Source organism: Bos javanicus, chromosome 24 (assembly GCF_032452875.1).
Source record: "Bos javanicus breed banteng chromosome 24, ARS-OSU_banteng_1.0, whole genome shotgun sequence".
NCBI classification, from domain to species: Eukaryota; Metazoa; Chordata; class Mammalia; order Artiodactyla; family Bovidae; genus Bos; species Bos javanicus.
Window position 1 is genome coordinate 4329555 of NC_083891.1, and position 17192 is coordinate 4346746.

At 51.2% G+C, this 17192-nt stretch overlaps 1 protein-coding gene across 4 annotated transcripts in view; it reads left to right on the top strand.

The window, feature by feature from the left end:
- FBXO15 (F-box protein 15) overlaps positions 1–17192 on the top strand; it is a 37477-nt gene that overhangs the window by 5469 nt on the left and 14816 nt on the right. For all 4 annotated transcript variants that reach the window (XM_061399525.1, XM_061399522.1, XM_061399523.1 and 1 more), the window contains exons 2-8: positions 1903–2013; positions 3817–3921; positions 7814–8056; positions 8480–8689; positions 12194–12320; positions 13380–13462; positions 14395–14537. In XM_061399525.1, the coding sequence (XP_061255509.1) occupies positions 1904–2013; positions 3817–3921; positions 7814–8056; positions 8480–8689; positions 12194–12320; positions 13380–13462; positions 14395–14537 (1021 nt within the window). In that variant the 5' untranslated portion in view covers position 1903. The remainder of the gene's footprint in view (positions 1–1902; positions 2014–3816; positions 3922–7813; positions 8057–8479; positions 8690–12193; positions 12321–13379; positions 13463–14394; positions 14538–17192) is intronic.

A 17192-nucleotide genomic window follows, 5' to 3' on the forward strand; every position in this document is an offset into this window, starting at 1 on the left:
CTGTAAGGCACGTTTGCGCGGTCTCTTCTGACTCTACGACCCGCCCTGGACTGTGGCCTGCCAGGCTCTTCTGTCCGTGGGATTTCCCAGGCAAGAATACTGGGGGTGGGGGTGGGGTGGTTGCCACTTCCTTCACCAGAGGATCTTCCCAATTCAGGGGTCGAAACGACATCTACAGGGCAGGCAGATCTTTGCCTCTGAGCCACCTGGGAAGCCCACTTTGTTAAGGCAGCCCTAGGAAATTAAGACAATTAGGAAATTGTCTTTTACCTCTGGTTGCCAGTATAGCAAGATCAGTGGAATTGAAGCTTGTTGGCTATGGAAATCTTTGCTTAAACAAAAATGTCAGTAGAAGTATAAAAATTACTGCCCAGGAGGGATTCTCTGACTAAAGGGGGAGAGGGCATTGCAGAGCTTTCCAAACGAGCGTCTCGCCCTGCCCTGTCCCACTCTGCGTCTCTGCACTTGGCCAGGAAGTCAGGTAAGATGAAGAGCACCTGAGTGCCTTCTGCTGCATGAAGCCGGGATGGAGGGGCAGCAGGAACTGGACGGTACTCTGCCTCTCCTGGGTTGAGATGCCAGCACACAGAGGGTCACAGTGTTTCCTGAGGGCCTGCCATGTGCCAGCCAGTATGCTCGTTTGTGAAGAGAAAAATCTAGCAAGGGAAGAGAAACTTGTGCTCTGGCTGCTCGGAAGCACCTGGGGGATCATCAGGCTGTTTGAGCGCTTGCTGGCATGTCCATCCTGGCATGTGTGTCTCCACGGCAGGCACCAGGGGATGCCAAGTCTATGGGCAGCACCATCCCCAAGCCTCCTGAGATCAGGCTGTGCTCACGGTCAGGGCCATCCTTCATCTAGATCTGTCCATGTGGACTTCATTCTTCTGCTCCCAGAGAGACTATTGCCCTGACTTCCAAGTTCTTGGGGTACCCTCCCTTTGCCCCCCAGTCATCACGCATATCTGGTAGGAAAAATGGGATGGGGTGATTAAACCAGTGGTGAACAGAGTGTATCCTCAGAGCCATAGGGTTGGTGAGCCAAGCATGTGGATACTGCGTGCTCTAGGTTCTGGTTGATTCTGAAATGGTGTGCTGGCTGGGAGGGTCAGTGATCGCTGTGTCTGTGTGGCAGGGGGGTGGGGGTCAGGTGTGTGGAGGGCAGGTAAGGAAGCAGGTTCCATATTGCCCCAGCAGAAGCAGCGTGTCCACCGGGAGGTGTGCACTTGCTGGCTTTCTGGGCATCTCAGGTCCCTGCCCAGCTGCTGTTGAGAACGGCTTGTCTTGAGGGGTGACTGTAGTGAACATTGATTTTAGCAGGTGGGTGTTTGGTCCTCCTGTAGCTGTGACTGCCGGAGCCGGAACTGGAACCGCTCGTTAGCCCTCCAAGATGGGCAAACCTGAAGATGGTGCCAGATCCAGTTCAGGAATTAAAGTGTTTTTTATTTTAAACCCTACTGAGACGTGCTGCAATTCATGGGGTCGCAAAGAGTTGGACGTGACTGAGCGACTGAACTGAACTGATGTTAACTTTACTGTTTTTCTATTGTGTTATTTAAACTGGACAGTTGACATATTTTATCTTCCCTTTTTGTTTTCATTCAGTACTCTTTTTTTTAATGTATTGATTTTTTATTCAAGGATAATTGCTTCACTGTTTCCACTAAGTTCTTTCTGTAGCACCTTTTGGTTTGCTGATGGTTTATAAGATGCAGCAGAGTCAGCCCAGCCTTCAGGTTTGCTCAGAACACTGAATGTCTAACTGCCCCCCCACCCCCACCCCCCTGCCTTCTGTAGACGAAGTTTCACAGCGAGTTGTCTTTGGAGTGTATGAATCCTTTCTGTTTTGCAGAGGGGAACAGACAGTTCACCTTTGTAATTAGTATTTTCCACGTCTGCTTTCAGAATGAGGCCAGGAGCCATGTTGCCTGCAGGCCCCGCTGCCCTGAGTCGCCGTGCCCGGCAGGACAAGGTCTGCAGAAGGCCCAGCACAGGCTGCTCTGCGTCCCTGGACAGGTAAGGGGTGAGGTGCTCTGCCGCAGCTCAGGGCTGCAAGGGCCGCGTTATTAGAGAAAGTTTAGTGCCGGATACACCAGGTTGCTATTTTGAGCTCTCTAAGAATAGATGTGTGTGGGGAGAATGTACAGCGTGGAGAGCTGGCTATGAGTCATCACAGCCTGTCACCGTCATCGTCAGACTAGTTTCATGAAGCCGAACTTGTAGAAGTGACAAGTGCATTTAATTTTCCTTTTTAAAAAATGTTCTTCACAATTATTCACTTTCCACTTGATAAAGACCCTTGAGAAAGGAGAAAGAAGATTAAATTGTGTCCTTTGGAGAGCTCAGGAGGTCTCTGACCTACTTGACTTTCAGGATTTGGGACACCCTTTTCTGTCACGTCAGGTTCCGTTCTGTGATCCTGAACAACAAGATCTGTAGAAAGTGACAAAAATATTTTGCTTCGCACCGCACTAACATCTCTGGAGCAGCGGCTGTGCGCTCAGTGTTGTGTGCAGTCCTGGAAAGTCGGCACCACCGGGGCCATCTTACAGGGCGGGGAGCGGGCTCACCTAGTCCACGTGCTACAGAACGTGGATTCGTACATAAAGCCTGAGTCCAAGTTTTGGACTTTTAACACTGCATCATAACTAGCTCAGGTAACAGTGTCCACACTTGTACTATGTTTTTAAAAAGAAAGGAAAAGCCAAAAAAGAAAGATTTAATTAAGGACATGAATTTAAACTTTAACCCTAACCATTCACTCTGGGAATTTTGTCGTTGTTGATTCACTCAGTCATGTCTGATTCTTTGCAGTCCCATGAACTGCAGCACGCCAGTCTCCATGTCCTTCACTATCTCCTGGAATTTGCTCAAACTCATGTCCATTGAGTTGGTGATGCCATCCAACCATCTCATTCTCTGTCATCCCCTTCTCCTCCTGCCTTCAGTCTTTCCCAGCATCAGGGTCTTTTCCAACGAGTAGGCTCTTTGCATTAGGCAGCCAAAGTATTGGAGCTTCAGCATCAGTCCTTCCAATTCAGGATTGATTTCCTTTAGGATTGACTGGTGTCATGTTGTTATCCAAGGCACTCTCAAGAGTTGTCTTCTTATTCTTCTCTGGGAATAGACTCGTCATACAATAATCTGATAGGAGAACTAGAACAAATATCGCTTTAGCTGATCTGTCCATGGATACCCGAGGGCCTTCTCTGAACCAAACGCTCTGCTTGGGGAAGGAGGCAGTTGGTGAGCCACTCACATGTGTTCTCATGAGGCTTCCAGTCCTGTGGAGGACCCAGATTGAAACAAGGAGTGGATTATAAATTGGGGTACGTGCTGTCCAGAAAGCAAATGGACTCTTTAATCCAGATTAGTAGGGCAGGATGGTCAGGCAAGATGTCTCTTGAGGAGCTGACATTTAAGCTGAGAACTGAACACGGAGACGACAGGGCCTGGGGAAGAGCCTCCAGACAGGGGCAGTGCAGTGGGGCAGTGGGCAGGGGGCCTGCACGTGCTGCAGGAGCCGGGTGCTGGGGCCGGGGGCGAGGGAGGCAGCCCGAAGGCCCAGGGGAGGGGCGGGCCTTGTTCTCCCTGTGGGCCTTTACGCTCAGAGGTGCGACACCGTCTGCTTTCTGACATTGCCTTGTTTGCGTCTCTGCCCGTGTCCCTGCTGCTCAATGAGGGGAGAGGGAGAGACACTGGCAGAGCCAAGATGGGAGCCCTGGGACTCTTGCACAGAAAGGGCCACTTGCATTGGCAGATGAACGGCCAGGTGTTTTCTGGAAGCTGCTCTGACTCCTCTCCTCCCCCCGCCCCCAGTTTGCCCTCAGAGGTCCTGCTGAAGATCCTGTCCTACCTGGATGCGGCGGCCCTGCTGTGCGCCGGGTGCGTGAACAGGCGCTTCTATCACCTGGCCAACGACAAGTAAGGAGACTGCACGTTGCTGGCGTGTCCAGTGGCATTTTGATGGAAGTTGTGAAAACTAGCGAGAGCTTCTGAGCCATTTTTGAGAATGTAGAAGAATTTCGAGAGTTTGTTTCAGATGTATGTCTCCCGGGTGAAGTTTTCAAAGGTTTGCCCTTCTGCGTTTTAGGAAAGGGATACTCTTTGCGTGAACTGGAAAAGGTCCCGCTTGTTCTCAATGAAGCTGTTGGAGAAAGTGGCGTCAGGTCTGTTGTCTGGGAGGACTCGCTCTCCCCCAGAGGTGGGCAGGCTTCCCCACAGCCCGCAGCGCCGCCATGGGACCTGCCCTGACCCGCCCTGCTGCGCCTTGTGGAGCACACCCCGCAGGAAGACAAGGGAGGGGCTCCCCGAAACCCGCCTGCCGTGGGACGTGCTTGGTGCAGGGGCGTGAGGGGAGGGCAGGGAGGACAGAGCGTGCCCAGGGAGCCTCTGCCCCGGGGAAGAGGCCCGCAGAGCCCCCGGGCTGGTGGGGGGGGGTCCCTGGGAAGAGGGGTGAAACCCCTTCTTCTGTGCTGTTGCTGTGATCTCTGTAGGCGGCTCAGAACGTTGTCTCGAGGGTGAGAAGTGGGCTCCGCCCAGCTTCTGGCATTCGTCGTGGGGTCTTGGCTGTGACGCCCCTCTCTCTTCAACATCAGAAGGTCCCACACAGAAACCCCATGTCAACCAGGGCAGAGAGCATGACGGAGGGGAATGTGGATTTCAGGAGTGGTTTACTCGGGGAGGGGGTGGAGAGGGACAGGGGAGGGCTGTGGTATGTAGACACAGCTGCACAGCGCTCCTCAGTGCGGGGCCACAACAGCTGCATCAGAGCCAGCGGGAAGGCGAAAAAAGTATCGGATCCCTGGTGTACATTTCTGCAGATTTAAATTCTGTGTTCTAGAATCTGTGTTAAAAATCTTTCCAGCCACATTCTCATAATAAGAAGGGGACATATGTCATTCTCTGGTTGGTCAGGGTGGTTTTTTTATCTGTTAACTTAAAAAACATATTTCCTGTATGAGAAAATACGTGTCTGTGTCAGTATATATGTGTAGTGTCAGTTCCTGAGATAGCTCGAGAATGAATGGAAAGCAAGTTTTGTGTGTCTCTCCCTTGGTGACCCTCAGAGATGAAGACATTCACTGAAGCAAAGAGCAGTGAGGCATATTTCAAGGAAGGGGTTGACTAAATGACCAGAGCTGTAGCTTCTTGGGAGTTCTTACTTAATTCAAGGACAGAACTGAGACTATTCAGATAAAGTGCTGCTGCTACTGCTGCTAAGTACTAAGCCGTAAGTTTCTTAGGCTCTGTCCCCTCGGTCCAAGGCCCACGGGGTGCAGGCCCTGGGCTCTCAGCAGCCTGGGAGCCTCAGCTGTGGTTAGATTCTTTGCACTTCTGTTGTTGGTTATCTGTCCATCCCACTTTCTTGGAAGTGGTTGTGCTGTAAAAATCTGAGCTTCTTCTGAAGTTACCCTCGTGTTTGTTCTCTTTATGGAGGAGAGTCTTAGTGGGATAAGTTGAATTGTATTCTTAAGAGTTACAGTCTGATTTCACAGCCAGACTTCATTAAACAACTTCATGTTAACAAGTGAATAGGTAAACCATGAATGTTCCTGAGAAGTTGGTGGTACTTTCTGAGCCTTGTTTGAAGAGAAGACAGGAGCCATCCCGTGACAAGTTACACTGTTGACTTACGGGGAGATGTGTCAGGAGGGTGGGGTCTCCCTTTGCCCCTGTTGTTTGGGGCGCTGTCCCCCCCACCTGCATGGGGCAGCCCTCGGCATGAGCCCTGGGCTCTGCAGTGGTGGTGGGGGGTCACAGGGAAGCCTGGATAGGGCTGAACCTGGCTCTCTCCAGTCCTCTGGGAAACACTGTTTATCAGAACGTAAAATTGGCCCCATTTCCTGACCAACCTGATGGAATTCTTCTGTGCATGGCTCATAGTCAGATAGCTCTTGCCCTTCAGTCTGCTCTAGCTTTTTAACCAGGTTGGGCATTTTGTGATCAAGAAATGAATGTTTTTGGGTTTAGGGACTGTCTAAAAGCCTCTTAAGCTTGACCTTTGTGTTTTATAAATAGTGAAGTGGAACAATATACGTAGTATTGAATATTTTAATTGTGTAGGATGTTTTTTATTCTCTTGAGGCTCCACTGATGGTGAATTAAGTGAGATAATGTGTGTTAAAGTGTAGGGTGGTACCTGTGACCAGCCGAGGGTGTGACGTCACTGCCCTGCCCCTCACGCCCCTCCCCGGGCCTATCTTCTGTAGTTTGTGGGCGCTGGAGCTTGTGGAAAATAGAACGAGCCGCAGTTCCTGTGGTGCGGGGGTGGGAAGTTTGGGGTTCAGTGGAGATCTTGTTGAAGTAGAAGAACACTGAAGTGGAGTGACCTGAGTAAATCAGAAGAAAGCACAAACAGGCATTTATGCAAAGGGAGTTTTCAGAAGCAAGCATCTTCTCAAGGGATTTTGCTGAAAGAGCTCAGATTACCTGGATGTTCTCAACTGATCATTGTTTTGTATCTGTTAGTCCATGTACGAAAGCCTGTAAAATTTTGAGCTGAAACATGAAGACAGAAACCTTGGAGTGAAATGATTTTGTGAGGGGAGAAATGACTAGAAAAACTCATTCTAGAAAGCGATGTTGGTAGTGGGTAGGGGTCTGACTGCTGGCTTGTTTGCTGGGAAGTCCTGTAGTGAGAGTGTTGGAGGATCGCTCTTACTACGCTGTCTGAAAAGGCTGACCCCTCCAGACCTTCCCCTCCAGAAGTCTTGCCTCCCAGGCCTCCTGCAGATCATCCTTTTTTGCATTCATTAGAAATGAGACAGGAATTAGTCAATAATTATGTAAATTTCGCCCTTCATACCAGGAAACCCTCTGTTAACTCCTGCCTTAGTTTCCCTCCTGAGTGCCTTTCCTTCCTGATGGAGAGTTTTGGTGAGGGGAATCCCCGGCTTAGCCCATAACACTGCTCCACTCCTGTGACGCCCGGCCCTTTGCCTCCTCTGGGTCAGAGTGGTGTTGGAATTCCAGCGCCCCGGCTGGTGGGTGCTCTGGGTGTGGATATGATTGTTGGCGCCTATGTCTCCGTGCTGCTGAGAGTCAGGGACAGGCAGGGGTTGAGGCTGTGAGGATTTGGTGGTGGTTCTGTCACCAGTGAACACAGACCTGGGCCGGGCACCTTGCAGCTGGGCCTCAGTCACATCGTCTGTGCAGTGGGGACAGTCGTAGCCGCCACCTCCTGGGTTTGCTGGAAGGGTGAAGTGAGTGAGTGCCTGCGAAGTGCTGAAGTATGCTCAGGGCTAGTGCTCTGAAATGTTAGCTGCTGTTAGGTGTTATTAACCGTCTTCAGTTTTTCCTCTTTGTGCAAGCAGTCCACGTTCATTGTTAAAAAATCAGAAACGTGTCAGTCACCATCAGCGTTTCTCTCTCTGTGTGTGTACATGTGTGTGTATGCATAAAACTGCTTTCTGATCTTTTCAAAGACACGCATGATATAAGCTAGGAAGTCACACTGTGCACCCTTCTTGCTCTCTCCTGTGTTAGGCCTGTTCGATTATTGGTGTGAGAGGGCAGCTCTTATTTGGGATGACACCAGGGTAACGCGAGACCGCTTGTCTCCCTCGGCCCTGGGAAGCACGCTTTTCCCGTTAGTGTGTGTCTCTAGGGCTGGTGAATCTAAAACGCTAACCTTCATGTCGACACTTAACAGCTGTGAACGTTTAGCTTGACTTGGTCGTGGAAATAAGTAGGTAACAGTTACTTGACTAGCTGTTAAATCACATAAAGCTGTTGCGTGATTGTTCTCTAACATTCGTCGCAGGTGCATGGCAGTGTCTCTTCGTTAACGCGTTTGTTTCCTCTCCTCCCCCAGTTTTATTTGGATCAGAATCTACTCAACTGCCTTTTCACCTAGAAGATCTCATTGGAGAGTTGATCCGGCAGAGAAGACAGACTTGTCTGTGAACTTACTGTCAGCGGGGGATAAAGAAGCTGGATATTGGAAGAAAGAGTATCTTACAAAACAGATAGCGTCTGTAAAGGCGGCTCTAGCGCGGGTTCTCAAACCTCTGCACCCCCACACAGGCCTCCCGGTGAAGACCAAGGAGGCCCTTAGGTAGGCCTCGCGTTAGCCTGAGCCCCAAGTACTGTGCATACAGGTCCCACGCACAGCTTACACGGGGAGGGACTGTTGGATGTTTTCTGGTTTTGTGTACCTGTAAAATGAATGGTATTTTCCCACCCCATACGTATGGTCCAAAGGTTTTGTGAGGCCTGGCAGTCGGCTCTAATGAAGCGGGAGATTCAGGGCCCTGCTGAATGGGCAGAGCCTTGGCCGTCTTCATCTGTGTGTCACTGGCTCCTGGCACAGAGCAGCAGTTCCACAGGTGTTTGTGACGTGAGGGGGCAGGTCCCTAGAGAGAGCTGCTACGGCTTGAAAACTCGGGTCAGGTGTGTGCTAGGAGCTTGGGCTTCTAGGGTTCCAGGTGCTTTAGAGATGACAGGAGGCAGACCTTCTCGCCCGCTCTTCTGTCTTCAGAGTGTCTGGCCTGGGCTGGGTGATCATCCTGAGAGCAGCCGATGGGCGAGAGTACACCATGGAGCACGCCGACCTCTCCGTCAACGACTCCTCGGTCACCGTCGTCTGGTACGGCAAGGACTGGCCGCCTCTGGCCACGCTGTCCACCCTGGACCTGTGTGGGGCGACGCCAGTGTTCATGGGCCAGTCCAGAACCCCCAGCAGGATCAGGTGCGTGCTGCCGGGCGAGGCCGTGTCACGTGGAACGACACTTGGCCTGCCTTTCGTCGTTAAAAAGTATCAGTGGTATGTTTTGATCTGATTGCATCTTCAAGCCTTCTCTTTCATTCTGGGTTACTGTCGAATAGGAAAAGAAGGGGCTTATCGCATCGACAAGCTGATTGTTGTTGTTTAGTTGCTCAGTCGTGTCCAACTCTGTGATCCCGTGGACTGTAGTTCCCCAGGCTCCTCTGTCTGTGGGGTGTTCCAGGCAAGAATACTGGAGTGGGTTGCCTTTTCTTTCTCCAGGGGACCTTGCCGACGCAGGGACTGAACCTGCATCTTTTACATTGGCAGGAAGGTTCTTTTCCACTGAGCCATCAGGGAAGCCCTGTCCATGGCTTAGGGAATGGTTTTTTCATGACAATTGCCTGGATAATAGGTGGCTGACTGAGTTTTTTAGTTTTAAAAGCACTTTAACACAGAGACATATAAAACGATTATATTTTCCTTCTTTAGTAAATGATACAGTAATCATGGTTTACGCGTTAGATTGTACAGTCACTATTTTCTGTGCTTTTCTGTTGAACTCGCTCATCGTGTCACCTAGTGCAGACGGCTTGCTGTTCCAAGTCTCCACATTCTCACCTGTGGGATGGGGTGAGGCTGGCTGTGATGCAGTGTTTAGTGTGCATGGCTGCTGTGAGACCACAGAATTTCACCGTCCAGTGCGAACGTCGGGTCTTACTGCTGCACCTACATCGGGTCTTATGTGTCTTATTGCTGGTGCTTATTGAGTCCTTATTATTCCGTTGTGAGGTGGCTGTGCCCTGGGTTCACACTCATTCTTGGGCTTTTGGTTTTCCCAAGAACTCGGTCGTGCTGACTTTTCTAAGCTGGATGTTGTCACGTGTGGTTTCCCGAGCTCCTGGCTGTACGTGTATGGCAATGCAGAGGTGGCGGCTGCCTTCTCTGGCGCCGCTTTCTCTCCCGCCCCCAGCCCCTCTGACCTCTCAGTGCACTGCTGTCGCCGCCCTTCGAGCCGCAGCCCCACCACAGGCTCCTCTCCCAGCCCCTGCCGCGGAAGATGTTGAGATCTCACTGCAGCATCTGCCTTCTGCTCAGTAGAACTGTCTTCTTTCCCGGTGTCCCTGGATGTAGAGACGATTCTGCAGTTTGTAGCCGAGCCCCTCTTCTGTGGTCCTGCCTCTGGCGCTGGCTCTCTGAGGGCTCTTCCCGTGATCACTGGTCCGGTTGTCATGCTGTGACCGTAGGGGTGTCGTATTCTTAGTGCTAGTGAGTCCAGGTTTTATTGTATTCCGAAAATATTCTTACTACTGTGAAGGAAAATATTGGCATCACTTCCCCTGGCTATATTAACCGAAGATATTTTGGGAACAGCTACTTTTTTGGAGTGGTATCTTTATTTGCATGACTCTCTGAAATTCTACCTGATATCATGGTGGACCCCAGATATTTCTTCTGCAGTGTTTATGTTTTATGCACTGTGAAATCGTTTTCAGAGAGAGAGTCTGCAGCCTCTGTACCAGTGTGACTGAACAGTACCTTATTGGCACATCATGAGATTATGTTTATAGGGATGAGGACAGAACAGTTTGCATCAAAGTAAAACGCTTATGAACGTTCATAAATGGATGGTGTTGAACTGTAAACTCACTCAAAGATACTATGTTCCTGAAATTGTCATCCAAGTCAGGAATACCCAATACTGCACAGTGACAGAAAGCTAGAACTCACTGTGAAAATTCATTTAATGTAATTTATTTCCATTAAAACTCACTGAACTTCGGCCAGCATTTATTTAATCAGCGGTGGTGAACAAACTCTGAAAGTGCTTCTCAGGAATCTGTTTTGCTTGACACGTTTGTTGCAGGTTTGTGAGCAGGTGTGTCCATGGTGCAGAAATACAAACACTTGTATGCATCTGTGTGATGGCAAAGGAGAGACACAGTGATTTTTATTTTGCTTCCTCCATGATGACTTTGTTTTTAAACAATGAAAGCCTTATTTATGTGAGTTCCAGTTTGCACATCCCTGTAACACGTGCCTTCCTGGTCGGACGTGTTATGCTGTGTCCCCGGTGTTCTCTGTTCTTCAGGGGATGCTCTGCCTCCCGGACTTCTGAGAAATGTCGGGTCACCGTCAGCCTTAGTGTCTGCGTCAGAGTGAATCGTAAGGCCAAGGCCAATGGGGACTGGCATGGCCCCTGTGGTGTTTATCAAACCTGTCTGGAGTCGTGGTCTGAGGGCTGGGGTGTCAGGCTCCTTTCGGGGTGTTTTCCCAGCCTCGGCCACTTGCATCCACGTTGGCGACTTCATCGCAGTGGCTGCCGCCCCGGAGCTCCTTGGGTGCTGCGCGCTCTAGGGAGGGGCTCTCCTGTCATCTCCCGCCCGCCCGCCCTCCAAGGCAGGGGCGGTTTCCCGGGACACAGGTATAGTCACGCTGAGACGGTGTGCAGGGTTGGAGCTAAGCGTTCAGCTCTGGTTCTCCTAACTCTACACTCGGTCCCCAGCCTGGTGTTCAGCTTCTCCCAGGGTATTCGGCCCGTGCTTGGTGTATTTTTAGATCGTTGCCTCACACCCACACTCACCTAACCTGTGTTTTTTGCACAAGAAGCTGGGTGAGGGGCTCAGGTGGTTAGGTAGCCACGGAGGGGTCTGGTTTCCACGCTTACAGCCCCTCTGCTTTCAGAGAGTGCACAGTGGGACACCCTGGTTTTTACATGCTCTGCCTAACGAACATCTGAACACCCATCACCAGCAGGCATGTGCCTTAGGTGCTGGAGGGGCCCCCGCTCCTTCGAGAGCTCCCTCTGATGGCAGCTGAGCTGTGTCAACTGGCCACTGCGCGCTCCTCTCCCTCCCGGTTTCCCGGATTGCCTCCAGGAAGGAGAGACACTTCTGTCTGCTGCGGTGAACGGATAGCGTGGTTTCCTTCTGTTGATCTGTGTCACGAGCAGTAGCTCTGAGCTGTGTTCTGCACGTGGGAGTTACTTACTCTCAGATTCTCAATCCTAACAGAGTTCACGCTGCATCTCGTTCATGAAAACCCTTGTAATTTTGGTTTAAATTTATTTTCTGACGTTAACAACTTCCACTCTTTCTGAGTTGTTCTTGACAGTAACTTGAAGAGGTGATTCTGCTTTCAGGTAGCCCAGTGGACTGCTCCTTTTTTGCCATTTAAGGGATTTCATCTGCATTACTGAGGGCCGTACTTTAAGGCTCTGCTCCTGGTGGCGGTGGTGTCCAGGCTTGTGAGGACGGCCCCTTCCCTCGCCCCTGGGCGATGCTGCCGCTCACTGCAGCGAGGGCAGGGGCGGGGAGAACTCTGGTTTACCTGGTTTGCCTTTTATTTATGCAGGTTGTCTCTCCCTACGAGCTACCTGCGCATGGTTAGAGGTTCCTAGAAGTCTTTCTAGATGCACTGAAGAGCGTTGGCAGCACGGGCCAGCCAGCGCTCATGTTCCTCTCTGCTTTCTTTGCATGACGTTCAAAGACCCCGATGGCACTCTCTGATCACCAAGTACCAGCTGAGCCAGCTGACCGAGTCCAGTGCGGTGGGCGGTGACAGGCTGATGCGGGTCTTCTGCCTGCCCCCTGGCCTGGTGGTTGGGCTCTGGAAGGTGAGCCCGGCGTGCACCTGCCCTGCAGCCTCCAGTCCACACCCCCATCGCTCCCCTCGCACATGGGGCAGAGGGTGCGGTTCCTGCTGCCCCCTCACAACTCCATGTTTCCACCCGGGGTCCCTTTGCTGCTTACGCCCACGGCACGAGCCCTTCCTGCCCATGTGCTGGGTTCCCGTCACCCTGTGATTTCCCAGGATGTCCTGTCTCCTCCAGGCAGTCCACGCTCCTGCCTGCTGCTCCTTTGTGCCCTTCCTCTGTGGAAGCTTCTTCCTGCCAGTTTCACCCGGGGGGCTCACTGGTGTCTCTGTTCATGGTGGGGGAGCAGCCCGCCAGGCGTTTGCTTTCCCCAGGGCCGTTTCCAGTCAGCCAGCTCCTCCTCGTCCCCTGGGCGGTTGTGGCAGTGAGGGGCGACAGTGTCCTCCCCACGTGGCCAGGCCGGCTTGCCCCTGTGGCTGTGGCCTGTGAACAGGCTGGTTGTGAGAACAGTTCACACGTGTTCATGATGACCAAGTGGCGCCCAGGCCCCCATGCCAGCCTCCAGACCGCTTCTCCCCTCGTCCTGCCGTGGCCTCTGCTCTTCCTCCCACCCTCCCTCCGCGTGCGGCGACTGTGGACCAGGCTGCATGTGGCTTGCTCTGGGCTCGTGAGTCAGTCCACCTGGGCTGGCCGCACAGATGCCAGGACTCTGGCTGACCCCATGGTGGAGGTCTCGCAGGCGTTCCCTTCATCTCTGAAAAGCCTTTGAAACAACCTGGAATTAACAGTGTATATTCTCACAGTCAGCTTATGTCACAGGGCACTCTGATGCTTCACGAGTGCTGGGGTGTTAATGCTTCTGGTTCCACGCACTGTGCGTCTCGGGTGCCTTGTGGTCCTGCCGTCACTGTGACGTCTTAAGTCTTATCAGGCAGTGATGGTGAGTTAGTGCTGCGGGGTCTTAGATGGTAAGAAACCACATCTCTCTGTGAGATGCATGTGCTGAGATCAGAAACAGTGACCCTGTGAACAATGAAAATATTTCTGCTGACACATGTCTTCTTTTAATTGCCTTTGCAGAGGGAGGAGGAGCTGGCGTTCGTTATGGCAAATCTGCATCTCCACTGCCTCGTGGAGAGGAGCATGCTGGGGTCGCCTGCTGTGTACGTATCGCTGTGTGGTGTGTGCAGTTTTGTACAGTCAGCATAAGGGAGTCTGAGGTGAAACCGTCCTAACATTCTGAGAATAGCTTCAAAGATACCGTGTTTTTAATCAGTAGCCACAAGCTGACGGGCATAATTATGCAGTTGTTGCCAACAGTAACTGGGTTACCTGCGAGTAGCCTCCACTGCACTCAGGGCTCAGGCTGGCGCGCCTTGTGGGATTCGGTCTGTAGATCAGGGCAGCGCCTCACAGTAATGAGGTTCAAGCGCACTGAGACCCTGCACGCTCTTGGTGCTGCTCTGCTTGCTCGATCATGACAGCAGGCAGACCATGGCCCCTGGGGTCTGAGCTCCAGGCATGCGCTGTGCTTGGTCAGGACAGCGCGCCTGTTAATGGACCTCAGGTCAGCGTGTGGGCCGTGCTTTCCATTTCTCCGCTCCTTGCACCCCCCGGGGCCAAGGCACCCACATACTGACCTGGAAAGCTCCTGAGTGCTTCTCCGTTTGGAACGTTAGCTGCTAACGTGTTTCTTCCTGGATGAAGCCTTGTTCATCGTAGCTCTGGGTCTCCTCCCGGCGGTCCCTGAGCTGCTGCTCTTGTCTGGCGTGTCTTCCTGCCGCACATTCAGCCCTCTAAATGCCGAGACCACGCGGAGCAGAGCTGCTGTCCGGGGCGGGTCCCAGCCATGTTCTGTCGTGGTGGTCCGGGGGTGCCCAGGGAACACGCGATTTTTGCCCATTTGTATAGAAGTAGAGAAAAGGAACATGTCCTTTCTTCTGAGCCAGTGGTATTGAACCCTATCGGGAATCCACAGAGGGCTGGCGGCAGCTGGTGTTGTGAAGGGGTGTTCATTTTCTAGGGAGTCTTTCCTGTCAGAGCCTCTTGCCTCTGGGGCTGACAGATTCGCGTGTGTGTGTGTTTCGCTCCTCAGCCCCTACGAGTTGCCTCCTCACACACCCGTCTCGGACGACAGCCCTGAGCGTGGACTGCACGGCTACAGGCTCCACGTGGACATGCACAGCGGGGGCGCGTCCTGCCTCTGCGGCTCCTTTCACAATCTCTCCGCCAGCAAAGGTGAAGCTCCCTCAGTTTGAGTGTTTGATTCGGTGTGAAATTCAAAGTCTGAAGAGGCATGGGGACCACTTTTTATACCCGAGTTAAGGAAGTCCCCCCGAGTGACCAGTGCCCATGTCTAAGGAAGGCCCCCCGAGTGACCAGTACCCATGTCTAAGGAAGGCCCCCCGAGTGACCAGTACCCGTGTCCTTCCTGGCCCTGCACGCCCTCTCCCCCAGCAGACCCCTTATCACGGGCTGTGGGGCTTCTGGGCCAGCCCCGCTTGCAGTTGCTGGCTCTGGCTCCATCATCACGTCCCCCTTCTCTACCTTCTGGAATATTCTCTGCTCACCCTTTCCGCTGGCAGCTGGTGCTTTGCCTCACCACATGCCCCCTCTCCCATCCTGACTTCTTCCTTCTCAAAGGAGTGTGGTGAATGTGGTGGATGCCCCCACAGGCCCAGTGTGGGGCGTGCCCAGGGTGAGGGCAAAGGAGGCCAGACGGTGGTGGACGGGAGGCAGGGGGCGTCACCCGGGGGTGGGGGTGACGCCGGCACCTGCCCTGGTTCTGACTGTTTTTACCTGGTGGTGTTCCTTGTATCCTGTAAACTTGAACTTCGATGTAGAGACTTGCTTAGACTCAAGTTTCACACTGGTTATAAGAATATTTTATAGGGGGAAATTATATACTTCATTTCTGAATGTCCTGTTCCCCCAGATTCTTCCACCTGCTGGATTTGACATCCATTAATACTCCCTGCCTGGGCATCCCAGGTGGCACTGGTGGCTAAGAACCCACCCCCCAGTGCAGGAGACATGAGAGGCTTGGGCTTGATCCCTGGGTCAGGAAGATCCCCTGGAGGAGGGAACAGCAACCCCTCCCAGGATTCTTGGCTGGAAAATCCCATGGACAGAGGAGGCTAGTGGACTACAATCCGTGGGGTCACCAAGAGTTGGACACGACTGAGCAACTTAGCAGCATGTTAGCAATACTCCCTGCCTACATCATCTTTTTGGGGTTTAGAAAACGGTGATTTAAAAATTGTGTCATTCTATCCGCAGTTATTAGCTAAGCTCTTGTAGAGAACCTTTTCCTTCATCAACTGGGTGACTTCCTATAACGGCAGGGTAAATGCTTTAATCCTTTCTCTTTTAACCACCAATTTGCAGATTACAAAATTGATGTATTTGTCACCTGCTTCCTTATTCTCTGAGTCATCTTTGCATTTGTCTCAAGATTTCTAGGCTTTTCTGTGCGTGTTGGCACTTTTATTACAATTATGAAGAATGTATATGTTAACCTAGGGTGAATTGACATCTTTGGATCTTCCCTGGTGGCTCAGATGGTAAAGTGTCTGCCTACAATGCGGGAGACCTGGGTTCAATCCCTGGGTCAGGGAGATCTCCTGGAGAAGGAAATGGCAACCCACTCCAGTATTCTTGCCTGGAAAATCCCATGGACGGAGGAACCTGGTTAGGCTGCAGTCCATGGGGTCTCAAAGAGTCGGACATGACTGAGCCACTTCACTCACTTCACTCATGGTAGAAACGGTTTTGAGGGCGCTGTCTCCTGTCTCTCTTGTTTAGTGTCACTTTGGACTCTTGGGTTATTATGTACTCAATAATTTATAATCAGTTATAGACAGTATTCTTCGTAAAGCTAAAATTGTCCCCAGTTTGGTTAGTGGGCTCTACTTCAGGATCCTACTTCTCTGCCTGTTCATATACCTTTCTTCTTCTCTGAGTCATCTTTGCATTTGTCTCAAGAAGATTTCTAGGCTTTTCTGTGCGTTTTGGCACTTTTATTACAATTACGCAGAATGTATCTGTTAGCCTAGGGTGAACTGACATCTTTGTTGTTTGTTTGTGCCCCCCTCCCCAAGTATGTGGAATGTCTTTCAGTTTGTTCAAAAATACTTTTATGTCTTTTTGGAATGTATCAATTTTCTTCATACTAATTTTGCACATTTCTTAAGATTTTTAGTAACTATTTCCTTCATTGTTTTTGCTATATCTTCTAACTGTTTTGTAATGTCTTTTTGTGGTTTTGGTCTCAGGTCACTGCTGATCTCATAGAATGAGTTGGGAAATATTCCCAACTCTTGAATTTTTTTTAGGATTTTGGATAGAATTTTTTTCTTAAGTGGTTGGTGGAATTCACCTTCGAAGCCATCAAGGCCTGGAGCTTGCTTTGTGGGAAGGTTTTTAGATACAGTGTCAATTTCCTTCATAGATGTAGGTCTGTTTAGGTTATCTGTTCTTGTGTGAGCTTTGGTATTTTGTGTCTTTCAAGTTATCTGTGTAAATATAAAGATTGATGAGTGGGTTCATCAATGAGTGGGTTCATTGGTGGGTGGGTTCATCAACAGAAGAACAATCCCACTTCTTCTGTTGTAAATTTCTCTATGAATGTTTACCAGATGACGAGTACTTAAATCCATTATTTTATTGGTGGTTTAGTCACTAAGTCATGTCCCATTCTTGCGACCCTGTGTACTGTAGCCCACCAGGCTCCTCTGTCCATGGGATTTTCCAGGCAAGAATACTGGAGTGGGTTGCCATTTCCTTTTCCAGGGGATCTTCCCCACCTGGTCTTCTGCCCTGCATGTAAGTCTCTTGCATTGCAGGCAGATTCTTTACTGAGTAAGCCACCAGGGAAGCCTGGTCCATCATTTT